A 24,971-nucleotide genomic window follows, 5' to 3' on the forward strand; every position below is an offset into this window, starting at 1 on the left:
TTAGGTTATGTATGCAAAGAAAAATAATGTCACTTTAATACATTACGTACCAATCAAACTGATATTATATTTGGATCAGGGCTGTGCAATAATTATGAGCCATGGGGATGGTAAAATGGGGGGAGCAGAATATTTTAGCAAGCCGAAAAAGGGGATGGGGGCAAGCATTTTTAGCAGGTCGAAAGCGGGCAAGCAATTTTTGGTACATATTTACGTATATATATAGGCTTAAAAAAACAGTACAGAAACGTTAAGATATGCACACTTTCCTGCTCGAGACGTTCGCATGATGCATCTATATAGACCCAGAAGGAGACAGGCATATTTTGGCAATTTTACCCCAGCCCGGAGGAGCTCATAATTATTGCACAGCCCCTTTATGCAAGCATAATAATTGGTCATTATTAAAGTAATCGATCTATTTTGTTTTTATTCTGGCTTTGAATGTACCTGTTTTTAGATGACATGTTGTCATACAGATTGCATAATTTCTATAAGCTTCTATACACTTACTGAAAGTATAAATTGTCAACTGTTGAACTTGGCGCTGTCCATGTGGCTGTCACGGAACTCTTGTCTGTACGATCTAAATGTGCCCAGGTATCCTAAGAAATGCAAAAACCAATTATTAGTAGTACTTTAAAATATGAATATAATCAATTTCTTGGGTTGTTCCTCTGTTCAGTACCTTGATAATGACCCGACAGCAACTGCGGAGGTTTCAGTTATCATTAGAGAATGAATTTGAGAAAACCTTCTGATAATTACAAACACTCGCTGAGCAGCAAGACCTTCCCTCTAAGCTTTTAATCCGATAAGCTGATTATCTATTTGTTTTCATGAATTGGAAGACATTCTTTGATGTATTACTGAGCTCAATCATCTGAAATTACTGGAGCGTGAGCCACCCAGGCTGGTGGCTCAACATAGTATTTTACTAACAGAAGGTTTTCTCCAAATTCGTTTCCTAATGAGTACCGGAAAGAAAAAGTGATTCAACACGTCAAGAGGAAGATTGGCAGTTTCAGTTTCAGCACCATTTTCCGAATGGTCAACAAAACCCGGCAGAAAGAAGCGGCGTTTCCAATTTCGCCACGGAAGGCAATTTTTCCTGCTGCTGCTCTGACGCTGAATTGTACTTTGTTATTCTGATTGGTATTTTCTAAAAATGTGAATGCTTTATAAAGTATTCACATTCAAAACACTATCAACTTTGTTCCTGGGCTAGAATTGTAAGGAGAGCGTTTTTGATGCTAATAACATTGTGGGATGTAAGAAGGTTGAGCTGTCTATGCAGCAATATACATTGTGAAAAGCAGAATTCCAACATAATTATTGTTCTGGAGCCCCTTTAGAACTGTTCCCCATCCTTAAGGGGGTACTACACCCCTGCCCAATTTTGTGCCATTTTTTGCATTTTTCTCAACAATCATAGCGCATTGTTGACAAGTAAGATATGTATATTATAGGGGCAAGGACTACAACCATGACAACTATACTGCACTGGAAATTTTGTTTCAACACAGACAACAGTTGTAGAGTTACAGTCAAAATGAGGAAAAACCAATATTTGATCAATAAATCAATAACTACTTGCCTTGAGTTGCTGAATTTTCAGTGCAGTAGTTGTAGTCCTTGCCCCTATAATATACATATTTTACTTGTCACCAATGCGCTCATATCATTTTTGAGAAAAATGCAAAAATAGGCACAACATTGGCCAGGGGTGTAGTACCCCCTTAATTAATTAGACCTAGTTAATAAATATGGTTTATGATAGGTTCATACTCACACCACAAGGTTGATCGGCAGTGCATCTTCCAAGCAAACTATTCTGACTAGCAACGGTGTCAGAATTGCACCCCAGACCTTGCGTGCTAGCGGCAACATTACTCCAAGTGCCTATTCGTTGTCCTGTGCTTTCATTCCGGGCTTGCATCATGAAACCACGAAATGTTGTCCCTGCTGAATTACTCTGTAGTGTCACTGTGGAGATGTAAAAGATGGTGATTTATACGTAAAAATGTTTGACTTTACTATTAATTTTTACTCAGAACGGAACCGTATAATTCTGTTACTATTTTTCCTATCCCGAATTCCAATCCTAACACTATAGTAGCTTTAAAGTGGTCTATTATATAATACATTAAGGGGTACTACCCCCCTGCCCAATTTTGTGCCTAATTTTGCATTTTTCTCAAAAATTATAGCGCATTGGGGACAAGTAAGATATGTATATTATAGGGGCAAGGGCTACAACTACTGCACTGGAAAGTTTATTTCAGCACAGACAACAGTTGTGGAGTTACAGTCAAAAATGAGGGAAACCAATATTTGATCAATAAATCAATAACTATTTGCTTTGAGTTGCTGAATTTTCAGTACAGTAGTTGTAGTCCTTGCCCTTATAATATACATATCTTACTTGTCACCAATGTACTATAATTTTGAGAAAAATGCAAAAATAGGCACAAAATTGGCCAGGGGTGTAGTACCCCCTTAATCATAAGGCATTTAATAATGATTAATGGCACTATGGTTGTCTGTCATTCATATAAATGAGGTGGACAAGTGTAACAGAGATGATGAGAAATGTGATTTGGAGATGATTAATTTGAAGTGAGCTTCAATTGAAGATTTGTCTAGTATTTATTCCTATAGCTAATGTAAAGAGACATGCAGCAGCCGGCAAGTACATCCTTCTGATATGGATACACATTTTATACAATTTGAATTCGGGCCCGTATAAATTGACAAGGACTCGTAGATTTTAAACCCAAGGGCTCGAATAGTCCTTGTCTTGATTCAAGCTCTGTAGGACTAAATTGAAGAATTGAAAATTGATCAGGCGGAGTCGCCATAAGTTACTATACCTTGAATACTTTGGCCAGGAATGAAGCTGGTAGAATCAAGTGATATCGAATACGGGATTGGACCATCAGATGCAAGACTCTGTCCATGACCGAGTATTGGATTCAATGATGAGCATATATCAGCAAACATGTGAACAGGTGGACCAGTGGCAAATCCAGACACATCAGATGTGGCACTGAAGATCACCAGCAAGCACAGGACGGCAGTGTCTGATGCTAGCTGCATCATTGCGCCAAGTGGGGACTCTGTCATTGAGAAAACACAGGTTTATAGGTTTAATAGTTGAAGAAAATGTCTGATATAAACAGTCATAATTCAACAACAAAATATATATCACGCTGCAATTCCGTACCCGCCATATTAATCTGCATATTTCATTTATTGTTAGACATTGAAATAATAGTATTCAAGTCACGTTTTATTCAATTGTTATACGTAGTCCCAGTTGGTCCCTATGTCACAGTGAAATTAGCCGGTAAGTTTGTTTCTTTTATGTGGTCTGAAAACCAAAATGCCATTTTGAATTTATTAATTTATCAGAATTAATGGTAATCTATGCCTCAAACCACATATATTTAATGTCAAATCTGTGCAGAGTCGGTTAAATATGAAGAATTATGATTATAGATTGCATTTCATGTTGTCTATAAAACAAAAAAAAGTATTCCGAGGAAAAAATATTTTGAACATTTTTGCCCTCTCAGTTTAACAACATGCGGTACATTGCTGAAAAACGACATATAAGTGCGGCCTGCAAGAGAAAAAAAACCATGATGTTTAGCCTTAGCAATTAGCATCCGTACTTTTGAGTTATCATATAGACCTAAACTAACATAATTGAAAAATAGAAATAGCAAATAATTTTTTAACAAATCCTAAGGCCATACTTTGTACATACATGAATATTGTATAATTATGCTGTATTAAATTTATGCGTAAATAGAAGTGTTTTGATTGATAGTGAAAACAAATCTTTTTCATTTTAAATTTGCATGAAATAAACCACTAATGCAAATCTTAGATTCCAATCACCACACCACGTTTGCATGTATCTGTTCTGTTTATTCAGCATTTTTTCTTTCTTTGTTGTGTTGTTTATTTGTGTACTTGACCATGAGTAACAACGGTTTGCATGCTAATCGGGTTCGACAAACAAAAAAAAGTCAGAAATATGTTTCTGTAAAGTTTTTGAGTTTAGTCTTCCTTTCATAAATCTCTTATTTAAATAATTAATCATCATATGTCATGATGTACTGCAATATATTCTTCAGAGAAAATATCAGAAAAAAGACAAAAACTCACAGCAATGTAGGGAACATCATAAATATTTACAAATACCATGCAGCAGGCGTAAGTCATTTGGATATAAATAAAGTAATGCAAGTGCCATTATGAATGAACGCTCAGTGCTTCAAATTCAGTTGTATTGATATCCATAGTCGAACATACTTTTGCATTACTCCGGTCGAATATTCAATCAAAAGATTAGTTTTTCAATATTTTGCAGATAGCAGTTAGAGACAAATCGTTCTGTCGAATGATTTAAAAATTTAATTTTTACCTCTTTTTCATCAATCAAAGGGAATGATTCTCAATCTTTAAGACAATTTTAACAACAAACAGAACACAAGTTGGTAAAATAGGCAGTAATTTGACAAATGTGTAGCAACTAAAAAATAGAAGTAGCTAATTACATGTCGGGCTACATGTACTTATATATCGATCACTCTCGAAGATCACCTATGCAAGAACAAAGAAATATTATTCTTTTATTTTTTTTTGTCAAATAAATTGGATATATATTTATGCCCTTTTACACGAATATTGAAACTATTTTCAGAATAACTTTCTGTCACGTATAACTATTAAATGAAATAAATTTTCAATAATAATTTTGCGAGTTTTCTTATTAAGACCAAGCCAAATTGCACGTATACAAAGTTTTACTTATTGCAATCAATTAGTCGCTGTTCTATATAGCATACCGCCGTAGTAGCCTAAATGTAGAACTTTTCGAACATTTTAAAGGGTTCCTGACTAAGCATATCGTTAATATTATAGCCTATGCACTAATTAGTGACATTAAGGCTCAATATGTAAAACTTTCTTTTCCATTCAAATTTGATGTCACATGTTGAGACCACCTGGATTAGAGTTTGTTCCCACATATTAATGACCAATCATTCATAAAATGGTCATATTCCACTTTACTAACCGTATGACATCTTATTAATGTTTGTTTAAAATGTGTAAGAAGGTATAGAATATGGATTCATATTAAGAACTCCCGGGTAAGAACTTCAACGCAACTCATTTTACCAACGCCGGTATGATAGAACAACGACGAATTGAATCATAATAGTTAACATGAGAAGAAATAAGTTGGTGTACTCACCTTTGTTACTCGTTTTAACATGGGCCCTCACAATTCATATATAAATCCAGACAGACACCATATATCAGCGGTAGGTATGTCCCGTTTGCCTCACATGTATGAACGGTATAGGTGTGAGAATAATATCCAGATTTTACAACTGATAAATAAGAACTCTCTTTCGGCAAACACGCATAAACTTATTTCATTCAAGTTTTTTCAAGCAGACAAATTTGTTTCAATGGTTAAGCATTCAGTTGCTGGTACAGTTACCATTTATATAGAGTATAGTACATCGTTTAAAGCTTATTGTTTTCTTTCATAACTTTGTGATTAGCAGTAAAGTTTTATGATACCGGCACGGCCGGCCGTGACCTTCGCGGTACTATTATGATTGCGATGCGATGTATGAGGAAGGTAATCAGTCGGAATTTTACAAAAAGAAGTTAATTATATGTTTGAAAGAGGTGGTTATGCATTTTTAAACAAACTTCTTTCCAAATTTTGAAAAATTAATCGTTTTATTCATAATGGCTAGGAATATCACACAAGTTTTTTCACACATGAAGTTTCCCAAAATACCTAAACTTTTTAGATCTTTTATGAAACTTCACGTATATCTTCAATACGAATGGTTAACATTTTCATATTGTGATCGTCTTTTCCTCCCAACTGCATACATATCATTAGATTTAAATAAACTTCGAGGATTGTTAAATTAAAATTAAAATGTCAATTTTTAATAATTTGCCATAAAATATGTTTATCGCGAATTTATAAAAATCAAAATTATTTGATATCATCAGGGCATTCCTCGTATTCAGAATGCAATTTGATGAGTCTGATGTGTTCTCATGTCCCATAAAGAATACTGTGCAAAAGTGGGTTTCTGAGCCCTTAAGGATGATGTTGGTATTTTGTGAAGATGCTTTCTACTGCTGATATTGGTATTGATGAAGCAGCCTTGTTCATGTTAATGTTGTTAGTGCAAATGTTTTACACGTGAATGTGTTGATCAGTGATGGAATGATGCTCTCTACAGATGGTATATGTTGTGGACAGTGAGTGAGTATAGGGAGTGAGCGAGGGAGGGGGGAGCGAGTGAAATAGGCTTATAAACATAGTAATGTACCAGTGAGTGAGCTAATGAGCGATCGCAAGCTTAATACCGTAAAAACTCGATAGTTAGCACGTGCTTACCTATTTGATCGCTTTTAAAACATGCAAAACATGAGAGCCGCATCCACAAAAGTGTAAATGGTTTTGAGCAAATCATCGATACCCAAAGTTATATACGAACAAGTAAACCTGCCATACTGCAGTTACTGTCCGTTTTCCTATACACAATACGCAGTGCTCTTACCATTGACGCGTGACCTCTACAAATAGCGTACGTTAGAAGTATGGGGATTTGCCTAGTTAACATCGCTGTGTGAAAAATAACCGGCCAATATTAAAAGTACTCTTCTAAAATTCTAGAAAATATAGTTTTGTAACATATCCTAAATTTTTAGCTAATTTAGATGTTTGGAAATATTCGCACTTTGGTGTTTTAGTGTATGTTATAGGTAATAGTACATTGCCTAGTTAACGTCGCTGTGTGACAAATAACCGGCCAATATTAAAAGTACTCTTCTAAAATTCTAGAAAATATAGTTTTGTAACATGTCCTAAATTTTTAGCTAATTTAGATGTTTGGAAATATTCGTACTTTGGTGTTTTAGGAAGGATATGTAAACGACAGATAACACCAAAAAATATGAAGAAATTATTTCCAAACCGTGTTAAGTCAACAATCATTATGTTGCTCATTTTCAAGAATGCTGGTTAACAAAAAGCAGACCATTGTCTCATTTCGTGAACAAAGGTCCACATACCATTGTTTCCTTGCGTTTCCTTTATAATCGGTTACCCAACTGAAGCTATGATACCAGCTCATTGCGATACCGCACATGTAAAACAGACACATGTGCACAACCAGAGAAGATCTGATTTAATCAGTTGAGCTGTTTTCAATGAGTGTTATCTTGGTTTAATAGCTTTTAATGGGGTTTAAGTCCTGCAAAGGTCGTGGTGAATTCTACTGTAGACATGACTGCATCATGCAAATGTGTGTCTCAACCCCATAGCTCAGTTGGTAAAGCGCTGTACTTTTGGTACAATTTTATGTTTTCAAAAGCGCTCGATAGGCACATAATTATGCTAACTATGGAGTTTTTACGGTAATTATATTGTTTCTCTCAACTTAGAACTTAGAACTGTCGTTTCTTGAACTATTTATGCATTAATTTATATAATAACATTGCAACACAATATTAAACACACACAACCGTATAATTATTTTGATGCCGTTTTTTATATATTCTTCCTTGATGAACATAGTCTTTCGTGGCCTTATGAGATGTTTCGTATTTTATTACCCGTGCCACATTTGTACACCATAATACTATATAGGCCTACATATGGTACATGTACATAGGCTAACTATTATCAGTATTTAACTTTTTTTTTTTAAACATCAAATTGGTCAATTGCACAGTACGGTACCCACCGTGTAAAAACACATGTTTTAAAATACGTACTATTTTGTTAATGCATAATACTGGTTATGTTAAATAAAGATTGTTCAAATGTTTTTTGTTTTAAGCTTCAAACATTAAATAATGAACTTTACATTAATACAGTCTCATTCTTAACCACTTTTTGAAGTATATACTGAAAATATGTTCTGTCTGAAGTCGTGGATAAATCTGAAACAACGAAACGCTCATGATACGTTTACTCTTTTAAGAGTAAACTTAATGTATATGGGAGAGCGGGGAGTGTTCGCCCTATTTTTTTCTGACCAGCCTAGCGATGTCAATTTTAAGGTTAGGGATGACCTGATTAGCCCATGTGAAAGCCCTATGTCTGAGCTATATACGGCCACAATCCCAGAACTATAGGCCTTACAATAGCAACAGGACAGGAAAAAAAAAAAAGTTTTGCAAAGTGGCGAACTTGCCCCATATTGGGGCAGGTTCGCCCATATGGTGGGGTAAGTTCACCCTAATCACAAAAAAAGGTTTAAACATTGCATAACAATAACATATTCAATGCAAACATTTAGTACAGAGCATTCATTCTCTTCTGGGGAGTCACTAAATTTGTTGCAGGGGTCGGGTCAGGGTAAAATGTAGGGGTCCAAAGTGAGCTTAAGGGATCTAAAATGAGCGTTTATTGCGTTTCGACAGTATTTTTTGTGGGACATGAGAGCACCTCAGACATATCGAATTGCATTCTGAATACGAAGCATGTCTTTCTGATATCAAATAATTTTCATTTTTGAAAATCACAATATAATACAAATTTTATGACAAATTATAAAAATTTGATCTTTTTCAAATTTTTGATATATAACAGTCCTCGAAGTAAATTATATAAATCTAATGATATATTCTTAAAGTGTATGTAGCAGGGAAGATATTGAAGATATGGATTTTTCCCCAAAAGACCTAATTTTTTTTTTGGTGTTTTGGGAAAAAAATCCATATCTTCAATACGAAAGGTCAAAATTTTCAATTGATCGTTGGCTTTTCATCCCACCTACATACACTTTAAGTATAAATCATCAGATTTATAAATTTTACTTCAAGTACTGTTAAATATCAAAAAATATCAATTTTTAATGATTTGCCATAAAATGTGTATTAAATTGCGAATTTCAAAAATCAAAATTATTTGATATCAGAATGACATTCTTCGTATTCAGAATGCAATTCGATATGTCTGATGTGCTCTAATGTCCCAAAATAAATACTGTCCAAACGTTCATACCCCAGCCCTTAAACGTATCATGTTTACAACTATCAGTAATACTGATACCACATAACTTTAAAAAACATGCTTTTCAGTAGTTTTACCTTGTATAATGGTATAATTATCATTATTTTGCATAATACGCTGATGGGGCAGGTCCGCCCCCCGGGTCCGCCCTCCAGTTTGGGTTAAGTCCGCCCGGGGAAGATATAGGGCGAACATGCCCCATCCTCAAAAGGGTGAATGTGCCCCTTGTGCACATTTGTGTATTTTCTTCAGGGTATGCAAAATACAAATCGAATGAGGAGTTTATAACTGCATTAAATCTTTGACAAATCCCATATGTTCCCAATACAAATTTCCATTAATACCATATGTATTTGGTCAATTCCAGCGAAAGCGGGACAAAATTCTCTCTATGTTAACTTTCCACTTTAAAATGTCATTAATAAAGGAAATCACGTTATTGATGGAGCATATCATGTCACGTCCAATGTGCTCTCTTTGTGCATATAGGCCTTTACTAGCAAGTCATACCAGGGGACAAGTTATGATAGCTTAAATGAATTGGCGTTACCCACGAATTCAAAGATAAAGCACCATATATGTCATTGAATGTCCTTCAATCAAAATGAAATTATTACCGTTAGAAAGACGTTTGCATGATCTCTCATCATATGTAAAACGATTGAATTCCACCAAAGTTTGTGGACTCTAGAGGCCATTAAGTCAATTTGGCTAATAATTTTGTTACCCGCGTATCAAAAATAAAATGATCGTTCTGAAAATGTTAAGTGAATATGCCATAAATGACTATATCATGAAACGAAGTTTCGTTCTATAATTCTGAGGTCCAAGTGATTATTGTATGCAAATACGTTTTACCCATAAAATTCCATAAAATCAAATTTGACGTTACCCACGTATCAACTGTTACCCACGAGTCCAGCAAATATAATTGCCATAACTTAAATTAACATTTAATGACTTTAGACACTGAATTTAGTTTGACAAGCGCTTAAAATTGTAAATCGTAAAAATACGTTCACCGCTTTAAAAAAGAATCTACGACGGTTTAAACTTTTGTTACCCACGAATCCCGAATAGATGCTAACCTTGAAAAATAAGGAGATTGTTTATTTTAAGTTTAAATCAGCACATATTCAAGCCATGGGTATGCTATAATTTTGACAGTACTTACAGTTTATACACCTAAGAAACGCAAACCCCAAACGGTACTATAGTACGAATTCGGCGTTACCCACGAATCCAAGGATTTACTCGTAAATTATATGTTTCTTATGCATCTTAACATTTTGAAAACATGCGAAATAGGTTCCAAAACAGTCCTGTTTAATAGCGTCCTCTTGAAGGTATACTGAAGCTGCATCGTGAAGTTTTGATTGATTATCCTAAATTACCATTTTTTTGGTAAATGCAATTGGTTAGAGAAACGGGAATCATTGAAACACAATGGAGGAATAACCGCATGGTGGTTTCCAACCTTCTGTAATATTTTCTATTTTGCCGCTTACCAATACATACCTTCAAATATGTGTTACCCACGAACATTTTGGTTACCCACGAATCCCTACTTAAATTATAGTTAACAATGTATTGATAGTGTTTTAGTTCATAGGAACTGTCAAACACGAGTTAATAGAATATTGCTGCATGAAAATATGGAATGATTTTACTAAAATAATAATATAAAAATGTTTGCTCTGTCTATTTGAATTTGGCAACTTCATTATTCTCAAAATTTTTATACCCAAAATGCCATAATAATCCATTCTAAATATTCCATGTAGTCTGTATTTTGATTAAAATTCATTTTAGTGCCATTGCAGCCTGAATTATTGACATACGGAAAAGTATTTTTTATTTTATTTTTAAAAATAAAAGGAATTGCTATTTTCCAGACGCTGTTACCCACGAATCCATCCGAGATCCTCATCCTGCGACGAGATACAAAATCTAACTTTATATTTATATGAAGCATTTATTCTAATCTTTCGAAATAATACAGTAATGTTAAATGACAGCCACTTTGGAAAGAGTTCGAAGAATTGACACAATCTTAACTGTACACCTGGTTCTTTCTTAAAATTTTTAATAACCAAAATATTTCTGTATAGATATATGTAATAAAATTCTATTTTACGTTCAAAGTCTTCACCGATTTCTAGTGTATATGAGTCACACATAAAATATTGAAAGATATTAAAGAAAGTGTAATTTTATGGCGTACAACAGGTGAAAAATGCTTGAATTCGTGGGTAACATGCATATGCGCATTTAACACTTTATTTGGTCTAGCAAGAAAAGTTATTTTTCAATCCGATGGCACTTCCACCTGATGATTCACTAGACATGATCGTCTCATTTGATAAGTCTAGAATAGAAAAGGAAAACATTTTCAAAATGGCCCCCAGAGAGAATTTTGGCCCGCTTTGGCTGGAATTGACCATTTATGTATCAATGATAATACAACATTATTAATGCAAGAAAAAATTACGTTTTGGTGTAATTTTTTTTTTTTTTTTGCAGTTCGATGAACACGTCCCTATATGTCGCGTAGCTAATATGAGAAGTTTATAATGACCTATGTCACCTAATTTTGCCATCACCAAATTCCCCGATAGCCGTAGTGCTGAGAAACAAGGGGTGGGCGAACCTGCCCCTAGGGCGAACACTCCCCGCTCTCCCCTAATATTGTTGACAAAATATTTGGCAAAATATGTTTGTAAAAAATATTTTACCAACATTTTAAAAATGTTGTTTTTGTGTGTTTTCATGCAAAACGTTTTAAAACGTTTTCATGACTTTCATATAACCCGACATGTAATGTTATTAGCCATTCCATGTCAACTCCAGGGATGTGCACCGCAGCACCTCTTCAATTTTTTCCCGCCATGCGGGTATAATACTGAATTGACACTCAATTTAGGTGTAATTTATCTTGGGTCGAATCTCTATCATGGAAAGTTTGCTATATCTTTATAAATATAATGATCAGCTATGTTCGATTGTTCTAGATTTGGATTTTAGCGTTTTATATTTGAAAGAACTAATGTGTAATTGCAATATTTTGAAACAACAAACCAAAACTGGGTGCTTTGACGTACGAGATTGGGCTACAGGTGTGCATTTTACCAAGTTGGCAATAGGGAATTGCTTCATTTTGCATATGCATGAGTTTCTTGTGATAACCTTCAAAATGTGGTTATTTTCAGAAAAAAGGATGAGGCTGTTCAAGAGTTTAGGTAGATATGAAATGTGCTGAATAAGTTTTTTTTTTTATGGATGAAATTTGCTGTAATCAACGAAATCTGGCGAATGGCTCATTTTCAGTCCAGATTGACACCCAACATATTCAAATTGGTTAAATTTTGACCAAAATAGGATATTTTCTTTTGAATTAATACTTGTCCAATTGTTTTCCACCTATCCCATTATGTTTCAATGAAATTCCTAGTAGGCAAAGTTCTCTAAATATATAGGAAAATAGAAAAGGAAAATAGATATATATTTTATTTCCATGCCAAAGTAATACATTCATAACATTACATACATTTCATTGATTATTTTTTATAGATTAATACATTTCTTAAAGTGAATAATTTAATGAACATGTCACTAATTAGGCATGGCGGAGCCGTCCAAAAGGCCAAAGGAGGCCAGAGGTGGACGACACCTTCCATTTTACATTACATTTCATTACATCTATGAAACAAAAGTACGAGAGAACACAAGGACAGAACACATAAAATTATGCCGACAAACATTTGAAGTTACCATCACATAACTTAAAACATGCCAATAGTTTATTGATAAGGTTTTGGGTGTTTTTTTTAAAATAAATATATGAAGTATATGAAGTATTTTAAATGATTTGAAAATTTGTACCTTACTCATAGAGACTTATTAAGTCTGATTTAAATTTGGATTTAAATATGTTAGTAGATTTTAATTTTGTGTATCATGAGATATTTTATTCCATAAAATGGGACCTGATGATCTTATTCCTCTGGATGAGAAAGCCGTTTTATTTCTAACCAACTGGTAATCGTTCTTTCGTCTTGTGTTTATGGTATGGACATTTTTTCTTTTCATAAAATAACATTCAAATAAAATTGGTAATAAATTAACAGAATGCTTATACATAAAGATTCAAAGATTATATTTATACATGTCAGAGATAGTGAGAATCTTTAGACTTTTAAAAAGTGGAGCTGAATGAGCCCTAAAATCACTCTTAGTAATGTTTCTTACGACTCTTTTCTGTAATTTGAGTAATTTGTCCAAATAAATCATATGCGTATTTCCCCAAATCAAAATACCATAGCTCAAATACGGCATTATCAATGAAGAATATATACAATACATTATACTTTTAGGAATAAAATATTTTAACTTATGCATAATACCTACATTTTTTGAGATATTGTTAGATATTGCTTCAATGTGATATTTAAAAGAAAGATTTTCATCCATTATGATACCCAAGAATTTCGTTCTGTTTACTCTTGGAAGAATACTTCCATCGAATATTACGTTTGTATTGCTTTTGAAATGAAATGTTTTTTTGAGGTGTACCCATAATCATAAAGTTGTTTATTTTCACCAAAACCCGAACCCATTATATAACCTGTTGAAAACGTTTTTAAAACGTTTAGCGTTTGCTGGGTATAATTATAGTCTGCTAGTGGTAAAACCGAAAGCCGTGTAGTAAAAATAAATTTTGACGTTTTACATGAAATTGAAACATCTCTCGTTTATTTTGTGTGTGTTTTTTGTTTTGTTTTTGCCAAATATTTCATTTCCAAAATTCCTACTCCTGTTTCTTTGTATACGTCTTTGGGCTCGATTGTTACAGCATAAGAAAACACCTTGTTTTGGCTCCTATTTGACGAAATATTAAAATTTGACTTTTAATGCCATTTAGAACAAATTAAAAAATGACGATTTGGTTATATTTCATTTGGAAAAACATAATAATATTAATGAAATTTTAAAAAACAGTACTGGTTTTTTTATGGAATGGGGTGTAATGATAATTTTAATGACTTATCTTGCTTATGTAATTTACTTGCAGGGCCTCCTTGGAAATCAGTGCTTTGTCATTGAAGGGGCTACCCTGCTTATAAAGAAGTTTAAATAAATAAATAAATTACCCTTCACTTTTAAGCCATTTATACAAAATTTTATTTTTTATACTCTCACTTAATTTGCCTTTATTGTGTACTTTTTAAGTATTAAAATAGCCTAATTACATTATCATGTTTATATGGTATATGGTTGTAAAAAAAATGTCCCCGGCATTTTTGTATAAAATTTTGAATTAATAAATCGGTTATCATTTTATGTTGGATACATTTCTGAATGATAAGGGCAAAATCTAAATGTTAAGAAACAAAAATCTACCCTTTTCACCCGTACAAGTCTGGAGGCTCCGTGTCGAACAGCTTCTTGCAAAAACATTTGCGGTGAACAATGCTCGGACCACTTTCATATCGTATTCTTGCTTGCTGATCCACATCTGTTGGAAAGTTGAAAGCGAGGCTAAAATCGATCCACCAATCCAAACCGAGAATTGGTGCTCAGGCGAAGTACGGGGCGAAGCAACGATATTGACCCTCATCGTAGTTGGCGCTAATGCCATCAACTCTTTATTAATTCTGCTGTCCATTCCATGGAACAGGCTACTTCCTCCAGATAAGACAATTAACATTGGCTAGCAAATATTTACGAATGTCTATGTCACATTTCTGAATGCTACTGAAAACGATTTCATGAATGCCGGCAGTTTTCATGCCCAGAAATGAAGGCTGGAAGAACGCCTCGGGACATCGGAATCTTTCGTTACCAACTGTGATAGTTTGGCCATCAGGTAGTTCATAATTCTTTTCTATCAAGGAACTTGACGCTGCGATTTCGATTTCCTCATCAAAATCCCAAGCCGCGTAGCAGAGTTTTTCTTTAATGTCTCTCACAATTTCACGATCAGCTACAATGAAACAATGAAAACAATTATTTAATATATTGGGAGAAAAAAGCGGTTTTTTTAATGAAATTGTAATTTTAGTTTGGTTAAGGGATCTAAAATGAGCGTTTATTGCGTTTCGATAGTATTTTTTGTGGCACATGAGAGCACCACAGACCTATCGAATTGCATTCTGAATACGAAGCATGTCTTTCTGATATCAAAATCACAATATAATACAAATTTTATGACAAATTATAAAAATTTGATATTTTTGATATATAACAGTCCTCGAAGTAAATTATATAAATCTAATGATATATTCTTAAAGTGTATGTAGCAGGGAGGAAAAGCCGACGGTCAATTGAAAATTTTGACCTTTCATATTGAAGATATGGATTTTTTTTCCCCAAAAGACCTAATTTTTTTTGGTGTTTTGGGAAAAAAAATATCAATTTTAATGATTTGCCATAAAATGTGTATTAAATTGCGAATTTCAAAATTCAAAATTATTTGATATCAGAATGACATTCTTCGTATTCAGAATGCAATTCGATATGTCTGATGTGCTCTAATGTCCCAAAATAAATACTGTCCAAACGTTCATACCCCAGCCCTTAAGTGTTGACAAAATATTTGTTTGGTGACAAAACGTCCACATTTGCTTTTTAATATTAAACGTTCATACCCCAGCCCTTAATTTGCTTAAATATATTGTATAATATGACAATGATAAAGGAACATTATCTCTTCTATTAAAAAGCAAATGTGGACGTTTTGTCACCAAACAAATTGATCCCCTTTCCAGATAACCCCTTTTAGCCACTATCGTTCTATAACTCCGTGTGTCCATCTTAGGCAGTGGCGTAGCCAGGACTTTTTCATGGGTCAAAGGGGAATAAGCCAATTTTCAAGGGGGTAAATGTGACGAGTATTATCAACAATGGGCTAAAAATACAAAAAATGCTAGAAAATCTTAAATTTCAGGGCAGCCAGCATTTCCTTAGGAGAGGGCAAGAGTGGACATGGGGTGCAGCTGCTCCCCTCCTTGCATCCCTTGGTTACGCCACTTCTGCAGAAGCTTTCAACTGATTTCTATTTCCAAAAGATTGAATCAGAAATCTTATTTCCTTTTCTATACACCTATCCGACTTCGCCATTACTGCGGTGTCCCCGATGTAAAACTGCGGTGTCCCGAGGTCGGGGGTTCTATCCATTATTTATTGTGTGCTATACAGAATTGTACCCGGGAATTGTACACAACAGTGATATTCAATACACAATCATGAGTATTGAATTACGAATTAAATCTCCCGCTCTGGTACATCTGTGTTGCCGTCAATAGAGGGCCAAATACAGTAAACGCTTCTCGGATTAGTGTATAATTATAAATTTTTCAATTATTTCGCCAAATTGATAACTTTGAGGAGTTTTCAAAGATTCGTGTTATTTTAGTTTTTGCTTAATTTTAACTAAATGCAACGCAATCTATATACCAAACTCTCGTTTTTATGCGTTAAATGTAAAAGAGCAGTATACATGATATATAGCCAAACTTTTACCCTTTACCCGGTTCAATTTTTTTCCTTCTTTCGTCATTTTGTTTTTGCTCCATGTGGGCAAGCAGCACACGTGCACGGGTTAGTACTCACCTGTTGTACTAAATGTGTATCCTCTTTCTGTCAGAATCTGCATCAGATAACCAGTGAGGTCACGACCTGCCATATCTATTCTTTGGATGGTATGGGGTAGTACTACTACTACCGTAGTAGATATCCATTATACTGTGTACGTGATAGAACTTCATTGCAAAATGTTAATAAAACAGTAAACATGTTGATTCTGGTTATTTAAAGAGTACATGCGTAAGTTTACAATTGTACGATGTATGTGCTTGATTTAGGATGTTAGGTGCTGCTATTTGTTTTTGCAAACTGCATTATAAGCATAATATTTTGCACATTTTTTGTGGGACCTGAGAGCACATCAGACACACCAAATTGCATTCTGAATACAAGGATTGTCCTGATATCAAATAATTTTGATTTATTCGCGATAATACAAATTGTATGGCAAATTATTGAAAATTGATATTTATTAAGTATTTTAACAATCCTCAAAGTAAACTTTATAAATAGTGATATGTACTTGTATGTAGCTGGGAGGTAGATTTTTCGGCGGGAAAATGCATATCTTCAAAAGAAAGTCACGGCTAAATTTTCAAATGATAGACGGCTTTTCCTCCCGCCTAAATCGAAATCATTCTCATCTGTTCAAAAGCATTTGCAGTGAACAATGCTCGGACCACTTTCGTCGTATTCTTGCTTGCTGATCCACATCTGTTGGAAAGTTGAAAAGGAGGCTAAGATCGAGCCACCGATCCAAGCCGAGTATTTGCGCTCAGGAGGAGCGATGATCTTCACCTTCATCGTAGATGGCGCCAATCCTGTCATCTCTTTATTCATTCTGTCTGCTATTCCAGGGAACATGCTACTCCCTCCGGATATAACAACATTGGCAAGTAAGTCTTTACGAATGTCTATGTCACATTTCTGAATGCTATTGAAAACGCTTTCGTGAATGCCAGCATTTTCCATGCCTAAAATCGAAGGCTGGAAGAATGCCTCGGGACATCGGAAGCTTTCGTTACCAACTATGATAGTTTGGCCATCAGGTAGTTCATAACTCTTTTCTATCGAGGAACTTGACGCTGCAGTTGCCATTTCTGCATCAAAATCCAGAGCCGCGTAGCAGAGGTTTTCTTTAATGTCTTTCACAATTTCACGCTCAGCTGTAAGAAAGATAAAGAACAATAACTATTATTCTTCAGCGTGAAAAATGTGACACGTGTTTGGATCTTTTAGACCGGCGCAACGTCATTCAAGTTCGACATACTTCAATTCAAATTGTTAGTTGCTACTTATTAAATCACAAAAGCTAAATAAAGGGCACATTATCATTTTAATGTGTAAGATCTTAAATCTTAAAAGTATAGTACCTTAGAGTCAAATCATTATACGAGTGATAAAAGTGCCAAATTTGGTGCAGGTTTATATGAACAAAAATAAAATTTTAAAAATAACTAATGACAATAATATTTTAATGACGTATTATTCTCCACTTTAAGGCAATTTATACACAATTTTAATTTGTTTATTCTTTCGCTGAGATCCCTGAATGAATGGGACCTTAATGAAGGTACTAACCGGTTGTATTAAATGTATATCCTCTCTCATTTAAGATCCTCATCAGGTAGTCGGTGAGATCACGACCTGCCAGGTCTATTCTCTGGATGGCATGAGGTAGTGAATAGCCTTCATAGATGGGCACAGTATGGGAGACACCATCTCCTGAGTCAAAGACGATACCAGTTGTTCTTCCAGAGGAATACAGGGACAGTACTGCTTGGATGCTCACGTATATAGCTGGGGTGTTGAAGGTTTCGAACATGATCTGAAAATGTAAAAGAGATCTTGTTATAAGCACCAGTGACGATAATTGTTATTATCATAATATGAAAGGGGTCTTAGGGGTGAAACCTCAACTTGTCTCGTCATTATCTTATGCTATTGTTTTATTGACATCGATTGCCATATCGTTACTGCTCAGTGGCGTAGTGTGAGTCATCCTATTTTTGGGGAAGTGGCACGGACCATTATTGGGGGCACTGGGCATGATGGGGAGAAGGGTACAAGCCGTTTTTTGGTAATTTTCCTTTGGGATTTTCCAAATTTTCAAATCGATTATGGGGCACGTGCCACATGTTCCCCTATGATGCTACGCCACAGTTACAGCTGTGTGGCTGAAATATGATTTTTTTTAATGACGTCATGAAATTATCATTTTTGAAGCATTTGAAGTCTTAATATCATATTGGCAGCAGATTGGTTTTATTATTTACATTTTATACTATCATATTAAATCATAAACTACCAAGTACAGGGTGTCCCAGAATGATTTATACCGGGAAAGATGGAATTTCTTAGGTATGAACGGCATTTTTATTGGTCATATTGTTTTGCATTTTAAATTCTACATATATATAGCTTTCTCAGATTTTTTAGATTTTAAAAATTGGACGTTTCTAGTAGAAGTTAGAGAAGATTGCGTAAAATGGTGAATCCCAAGTTTTGACAAAGCAACCTATTTTGAAAATCTGTACAATTAGACTAACCGTTCAGCACAAAGTTATTTGGAAAATGTTATGCAGTATATTTGTTGTGTCCTGTTCTTACTTCTACTAAATAGTCGGTCACAGCATGAATTTATGTCCACAGTATATTGACAAATCCACAGCTACGTGACGAAGAAGATTAAAATTTACTGCGGAGGATCCTTGAGGAAGTTACATCCTCTGTAATAATGACATTTTTGGGTAAAAATTGGGGTAAAAATCACATAAAAAGTATGTTTTCAACCTAAATATCTGATGTCATATTGAAATGTTTCACTTAATCCCATATCAAGAATTATTTAATTAGCATTGTAAGCTCTACATCTGTGCCAAATTTGGTGTATTTCCTATAAAAGAATGTAGGATTTCTCCAATATATTGCACAGTGCGGCTGGACGATGGTGATATTAAAGGATCCATGTGTTATGATGCCTTTGCACTGTAAATTACACACATGCAGTTTTCGTCCATTTTCAGTAATAACAATGTCACGCAAAAACGAATCAAGCTATTTCCATGAAAGTCACAGAATAAGTAGGAGACATGTGTGGCATTGTATTGGAATTATTAAGATTAGATACACTGTTGACTATATATTTTTGATATTTTGTTCAAACACGGTATAAATCATTCTGGGACAATTGTATAATACGTATCCATACCTGTGTCATTTTTTCTCTGTTAGCCTTTGGATTGAGTGGTACTTCTGTAAGAAGCACTGGGTGCTTCTCTGGTGCCACACGGAGTTCATTATAGAATGTGTGATGCCAGATCTTCTCCATATCGTCCCAGTTTGTGACGATACCGTGTTCGATAGGGGGTTTTAGGGTAAAGATATCTCTCTTATTTTGAGCTTCATCACCGACGTAGGTGTCTTTGTTATCCATCCCTACCATATAGTTCTGTAAATAGATGCATACAAGTAATCATACTGAAACATCATTCCACTGACTACACAATTATGTTTTCTCCAAAATGTCGAATTTAAAGTACCTTAATTAATAATAACAATTAAACCATTATGTTGAAAATTAAGATTATGTTGGCAATAGTTACAAAATAAGCATATCCATATTTCCAATCGTTAAAATTTCATTTAAACAAAAATATTAAAATGTACCAGAAAAAATGTGACACAAGGTAGCTATTGGATTTAGCGCTTTTTGGAAACTCTTATATACAGGGGTAATTATTTTTTCGGTTTCATATTGTTCGCATTTGTGATTAAACATGTGAAATTTTGGGTGTGTAAAGCAGAGGTTTGGTTTTGAGAGCATGTCAAAATTGAAATCTGTTTTGCTATCAACATGATCAAAACGTACAAAGAACCCATCTTAAGTTATAATCCGGGGTTATAATACAATTTAAAGCAAACAAATAATTACAATGTACAGAATAAAACCGCTGTTCTCACCACTTCTATAGAGAGTCAATTTTATCTCTATACTTTGGTGTATGCAACAAGGTAAAGTGTTTTTCTCGAACTAGCAACAAGCCGCTCATATCATTTGTTCAGTAACTTAATACAAAATTACATGCACACAATGTCCACGACGATGTTCTGAAGCTCGTATGCAGTGAGCATGTGAGCAAGCAGGTATTTTTTGGGGCGCCCTCTACGGAGGCGGCCCACAATATAGGCATGAGTTTGTGAGAAGCTTCTAATTTCACTCTTACTAGATTAACTCCGCAATTGTTTTGCTAAAATTATGCCCTTGCTCAGAAATAAAACCACAATATGCTTGGATTTTATTTTATTATTGTTTTCTGTTATGCACAGGATAAAATGGTGTGCGTATATTCTTTGTTTAAAAGATAAAATTAATGGATTTGTAAAAACACCAAATAATTCGAGACCTTTGACCTTTGTAACCACTTTGACCTTTGTAACCAATTTACCGCCTCTTAGAACCCGATAGACGGTGACCAACACTATGGACTACAATAGCCTAATCTGAATGGCATAGTCCAATAACCACAAATAAACAATCATAGTGCAAAATTTGACCTAACTTGCAGAGTATGAGTTTTTGTACCCAAAGTTTCAAAGTCAGGCATCTTATCAAGATCAAGATAGTGATAGTGAAATAACAATTAACATGCTTATCTTACCAAGGTCTTATCTATCTGCATGGGGTAATTGGAAATTATGGTGTAGCCTATTTGTTTTAAGGATGAAACAACTGGCTCCTTTTGCATGGAAATTAGAACAAATTACTATACAAGCTGTATCAAAAAGTTTGGTACCCAGCAGTTTTGATAGTAATTGAAAAGCCTGGTTCTTCCAAATGCAATATCGGGTCCCCCTTAAAATGATAAAATGATCAGACCATAAATCTTTTGTGACTGTTTATGACATTAATCAACAAATTATGCGGATCCTAGATGTGTCGAGGATGTTATGTTTATGAACAAAACGTTACGTTTGTAATTTCAACATTGTTAATCATTGCTACGTGTATGTTAACAAATGAAAGTTCTGTAATTATTTTCATTCTTCAATGCTAAGTTAGCATTGGTTAGTAAGTATTCTTTTGGATATCATCAAATTGTAAATCTCTAGTCAGATTTTCAGTGTGTTAACAACTATGTATCAAAGATGTTACGTTCATGTACAAAACATTAACGTTCTTATCTTGTAAACATTGTATACCCATATAGCTACTTTTATGAAGAATGAATGTTCTGTAATTGTCTTTTATCCTTCATCTCTATTAGATTTTCAGTGTATTAGCAAGTAGATGATGTATAATGTATCACAGACGTTATGATGTATATGTATCACAGACGTTATACATTCATAAAAACTTTTCTTTTGGTCAACATAGGGGTAGATCCTCTTCTATACTATCCATCATATACCCCCCTGCATAACGAAATTCAACAATATTCAATATCCAAAGCAATATCATCACTACAATATGCCCCAAAATTGAACTCCCCACCCCACATAATCGCAAATTGACACGACAGCTTCATTCCAATTCAATTTATTTCATCCAAAACGGTCCTGTGATACACCTTCCCCAATCAAACACATTTCTCTTGCATTTGATCATCTTCTACTCTTCCCTAGAAAAATCATTATGATACCAAATCCCGGGACCAAATCTGAACACCATGCCATGGAATTCACCATATCACGTCCAAGCTCACATAATTTGGGCGCCCCATTCCTTTTTTAAAGGAATTTTTATTTTACCACTTGTTTAATATTTTCACCATTATGCCTACCTCATGTCTCGGTTTTCCAACCAGAGGTGGGAACACAGCCCTTGGTGCATCGTCTCCAGCGAACCCAGCTTTGCACATCCCTGAACCATTGTCAATAACTATGGTACAGTAGTCGTTTTCCATTATTAATGCTTGGTTGCAAAAGTTCCAATTCTGAGGAGAAAAAGACATAATATTTACAGTAATTTTGAGTATGGGGCAAACATGCTTATACGCTGGGATTTTTGCAAGGAGGGCAAGCTTGTATAGGGCGGGCCAAAATCCAACAGGCGTAGGCCTAGTTGCGGTTGGTGCGTAGCATCCCCCATCGAAAAGTGCACTTTTCAGAGTAGGCTTAGAAATATCAAAGAAGGTCCAAAGTAAAAAAGAAAAATTTCCAAAGGGACCACTTTTCATGCAAAACTGTTCAAAATCGCCACGTTCATTTTTAGATGTATGTAGCCCACTTGTTGCATTAACGGCTTTTGTATATGGAAAATTTATACAGTGCAAAAGCAGTGGTCCCTCTTCAGGAGAATTTTGAAAAACTTAAGAGGTATTAAAAAAGGAATAATCTTTTAGCTCTTAAATTAAATAATTCTGACAAGGTACAGGGTTCAAAAGAAATAACCCCGCCCTAAAATTACAAGCATTTCTCTTTGAATAACTTGACGTACATTTTGTTGATTTGAAAAATTCAAAAAGCTGTGAATAGAAGAATCATTTTGCTACCCTTTTGGTGAGTGGAATAAAGGGATTATACCAATTTAAAAAAATTAGTAGGCAAGTCCGGATATTTAATAAAGATGCGGTCACATTTTATCAATATATGATAAAATATACAAATTGATATGGTTTACACACCGAGTGCCACAACACTGTGTTACAGATACAGGTCACTGGCGTGGCACTCGGTGTGTAAACCATATCAATTTGTATTACAGCTCTACCCGGGGCTCTACCCATCTGGGTATTGAGCACTCTCAAACTGTTAGTGATACTTTTTACATATGTTTATGATAAAATATATATTAACACAGTATGGTATAACATGTAAAGAACTATAGTAAATCGGTTTATACCAAGTAACTGATGAGGCATAATATGCAGAGATATTAATCATCTTCCTGAATATTAAACCCAGACTATGGTACAGATACAGGTCACTGGCGTGGCTTTTTGCTTCCGCAAAAATTAATGTTAGCTTCTCGAACTATGACCTGGGTCTCGACTTTTATCTTCCTGGTGATCTTCCATCAAACATGTCAAAAGTTGCGTCGTATCATACAACTCAACTTTTTGTACTTAAAGGTCCAACATCGTTGGCCTGGTCAACTAAATATGTACCAACAATTACTAAATGTTTACCATGATTGTAGGATTTGGGCAGGGAACCTTGTCCTTACACATCATAATGGATGGTCAGGACCTTGGCGAGTTGGACACTTTTGTTATCGTGGATTATGTTATGCCATAAAATGCTGAGCTTGTGTAACAAATAAATGAAGAGATTTCATATTTCTAGTCAATAAAACAGTACTCACTGTGGACGTTTCGAAGTCTAGAAGACTTCTTTCTCAACACTGATGTTGTTGTGACGATCTTCATCAGCGGTAAAGAGAAGATCGTCACAGCAACATCAGTGTTGAGAAAGAAGTCTGCTAGACTTCGAAACGTCCACAGTGAGTACTGTTTTATTGGACTAGAAATATGAAATCTCTTCATTTATTTGATCAACAACAGTCCTGAGGAAAAAATGTTCAGCTTGTGTAACACTTTATGAATAAATCCAGATGTGATTTAACAGCTAGTCCTACTTTATGTACACGAGGCGAACATTACAGCATGAAAATGCAAGGTATAAACATTTCTTACATTTCAATACAACAAATGCGCCGGGCAAATGTGTTCCGCTTTGTATATTTTGGAACATTGTAGGACCACTGTTCCAATATCTGTGGTAGGACTGAGCTTGCAGGTATGCAGTTCAACCATACAATAAATTGCTGAGACAAGAAGACCAAAATTATTCTTGTCTCAGATAGAATACACATCCATAAAATATACAACAAGCGTTGAAGCAAAATTGACTTACCTTTCGAGGAGACTATTGTTTGTATTCTGCATTTCTGTTGGGGTTTTCCTATTTTGGTCATGATGTTTAGCAGGATTAAGACTGTATTCCCGGACTGTATTAGCATATCCGATTATTATGAGTAATTATTTGTTTAACCGTGCAGTGCATGCATGCAGTACAGCATGCAGCAGCACACTCTATCGATGAGGTCATTTCAATTTTCATCGAACTTTCATCAATAGTGATCAATGACTCGGAAAATGATGTACAATGCAGTTTAGATATTTTTTAACTGTTAAAATATTATAAGTATTCACCGTATCTCTTCTAGTAGATCCAACCAGTATGTTTTACAGCACACTATGGAATTGTTTGTGGACATGGGTACTATGCAGTTTAGATATTGTGTTGTTGTTGTTGTTGTAAAATGGCCATATGGATCTAAACATAACAAATTGGTCAAACTCTTATTCCT

At 34.7% G+C, this 24,971-nt stretch overlaps 2 protein-coding genes and 1 pseudogene across 2 annotated transcripts in view; all 3 read right to left on the reverse strand.

The window, feature by feature from the left end:
• Nucleotides 1–5,535, reverse strand: part of LOC140157652 (uncharacterized) — a 49,532-nt gene extending 43,997 nt beyond the window's left edge. Inside the window, exons 1-4 of the mRNA XM_072180896.1 lie at nucleotides 5,270–5,535; nucleotides 2,874–3,119; nucleotides 1,793–1,986; nucleotides 514–605 (exon numbers count right to left, since the gene is read on the reverse strand). Of these exons, the coding sequence (XP_072036997.1) occupies nucleotides 514–605; nucleotides 1,793–1,986; nucleotides 2,874–3,102 (515 nt within the window). The 5' untranslated portion in view covers nucleotides 3,103–3,119; nucleotides 5,270–5,535. The remainder of the gene's footprint in view (nucleotides 1–513; nucleotides 606–1,792; nucleotides 1,987–2,873; nucleotides 3,120–5,269) is intronic.
• A 7,418-nt stretch (nucleotides 5,536–12,953) lies between these two features.
• On the reverse strand, nucleotides 12,954–16,796 carry LOC140157660 (actin-2-like; annotated as a pseudogene).
• On the reverse strand, nucleotides 16,757–24,602 carry LOC140138040 (actin, cytoplasmic 2-like). The gene is made up of 5 exons (XM_072159917.1): nucleotides 24,515–24,602; nucleotides 22,441–22,593; nucleotides 19,869–20,108; nucleotides 18,239–18,485; nucleotides 16,757–17,823 (listed from the first exon to the last, which is right to left on the reverse strand). The coding sequence occupies exons 2-5, from the start codon at nucleotides 22,561–22,563 to the stop codon at nucleotides 17,306–17,308; spliced, it is 1,128 nt and encodes a 375-aa protein (XP_072016018.1). The 5' UTR covers nucleotides 22,564–22,593; nucleotides 24,515–24,602; the 3' UTR covers nucleotides 16,757–17,305.
• Between the last annotated feature and the right edge of the window lie 369 nt (nucleotides 24,603–24,971).

This window comes from Amphiura filiformis, chromosome 1, assembly GCF_039555335.1.
Source record: "Amphiura filiformis chromosome 1, Afil_fr2py, whole genome shotgun sequence".
Lineage (NCBI taxonomy): Eukaryota > Metazoa > Echinodermata > Ophiuroidea > Amphilepidida > Amphiuridae > Amphiura > Amphiura filiformis.

Coding starts and splice junctions, on each gene's coding strand:
- LOC140138040 (XM_072159917.1), bottom strand. CDS start 22,563: ATGGAAAACGACTACTGTACCATAGTTATTGACAATGGTTCAGGGATG. Junction 18,486..19,868: donor ACAGAGAAAAAATGACACAG/GTATGGATACGT, acceptor TTACATTTTCAG/ATCATGTTCGAAACCTTCAA. Junction 17,824..18,238: donor ATATACATTTAATACAACCG/GTTAGTACCTTC, acceptor TCTTTCTTACAG/CTGAGCGTGAAATTGTGAAA.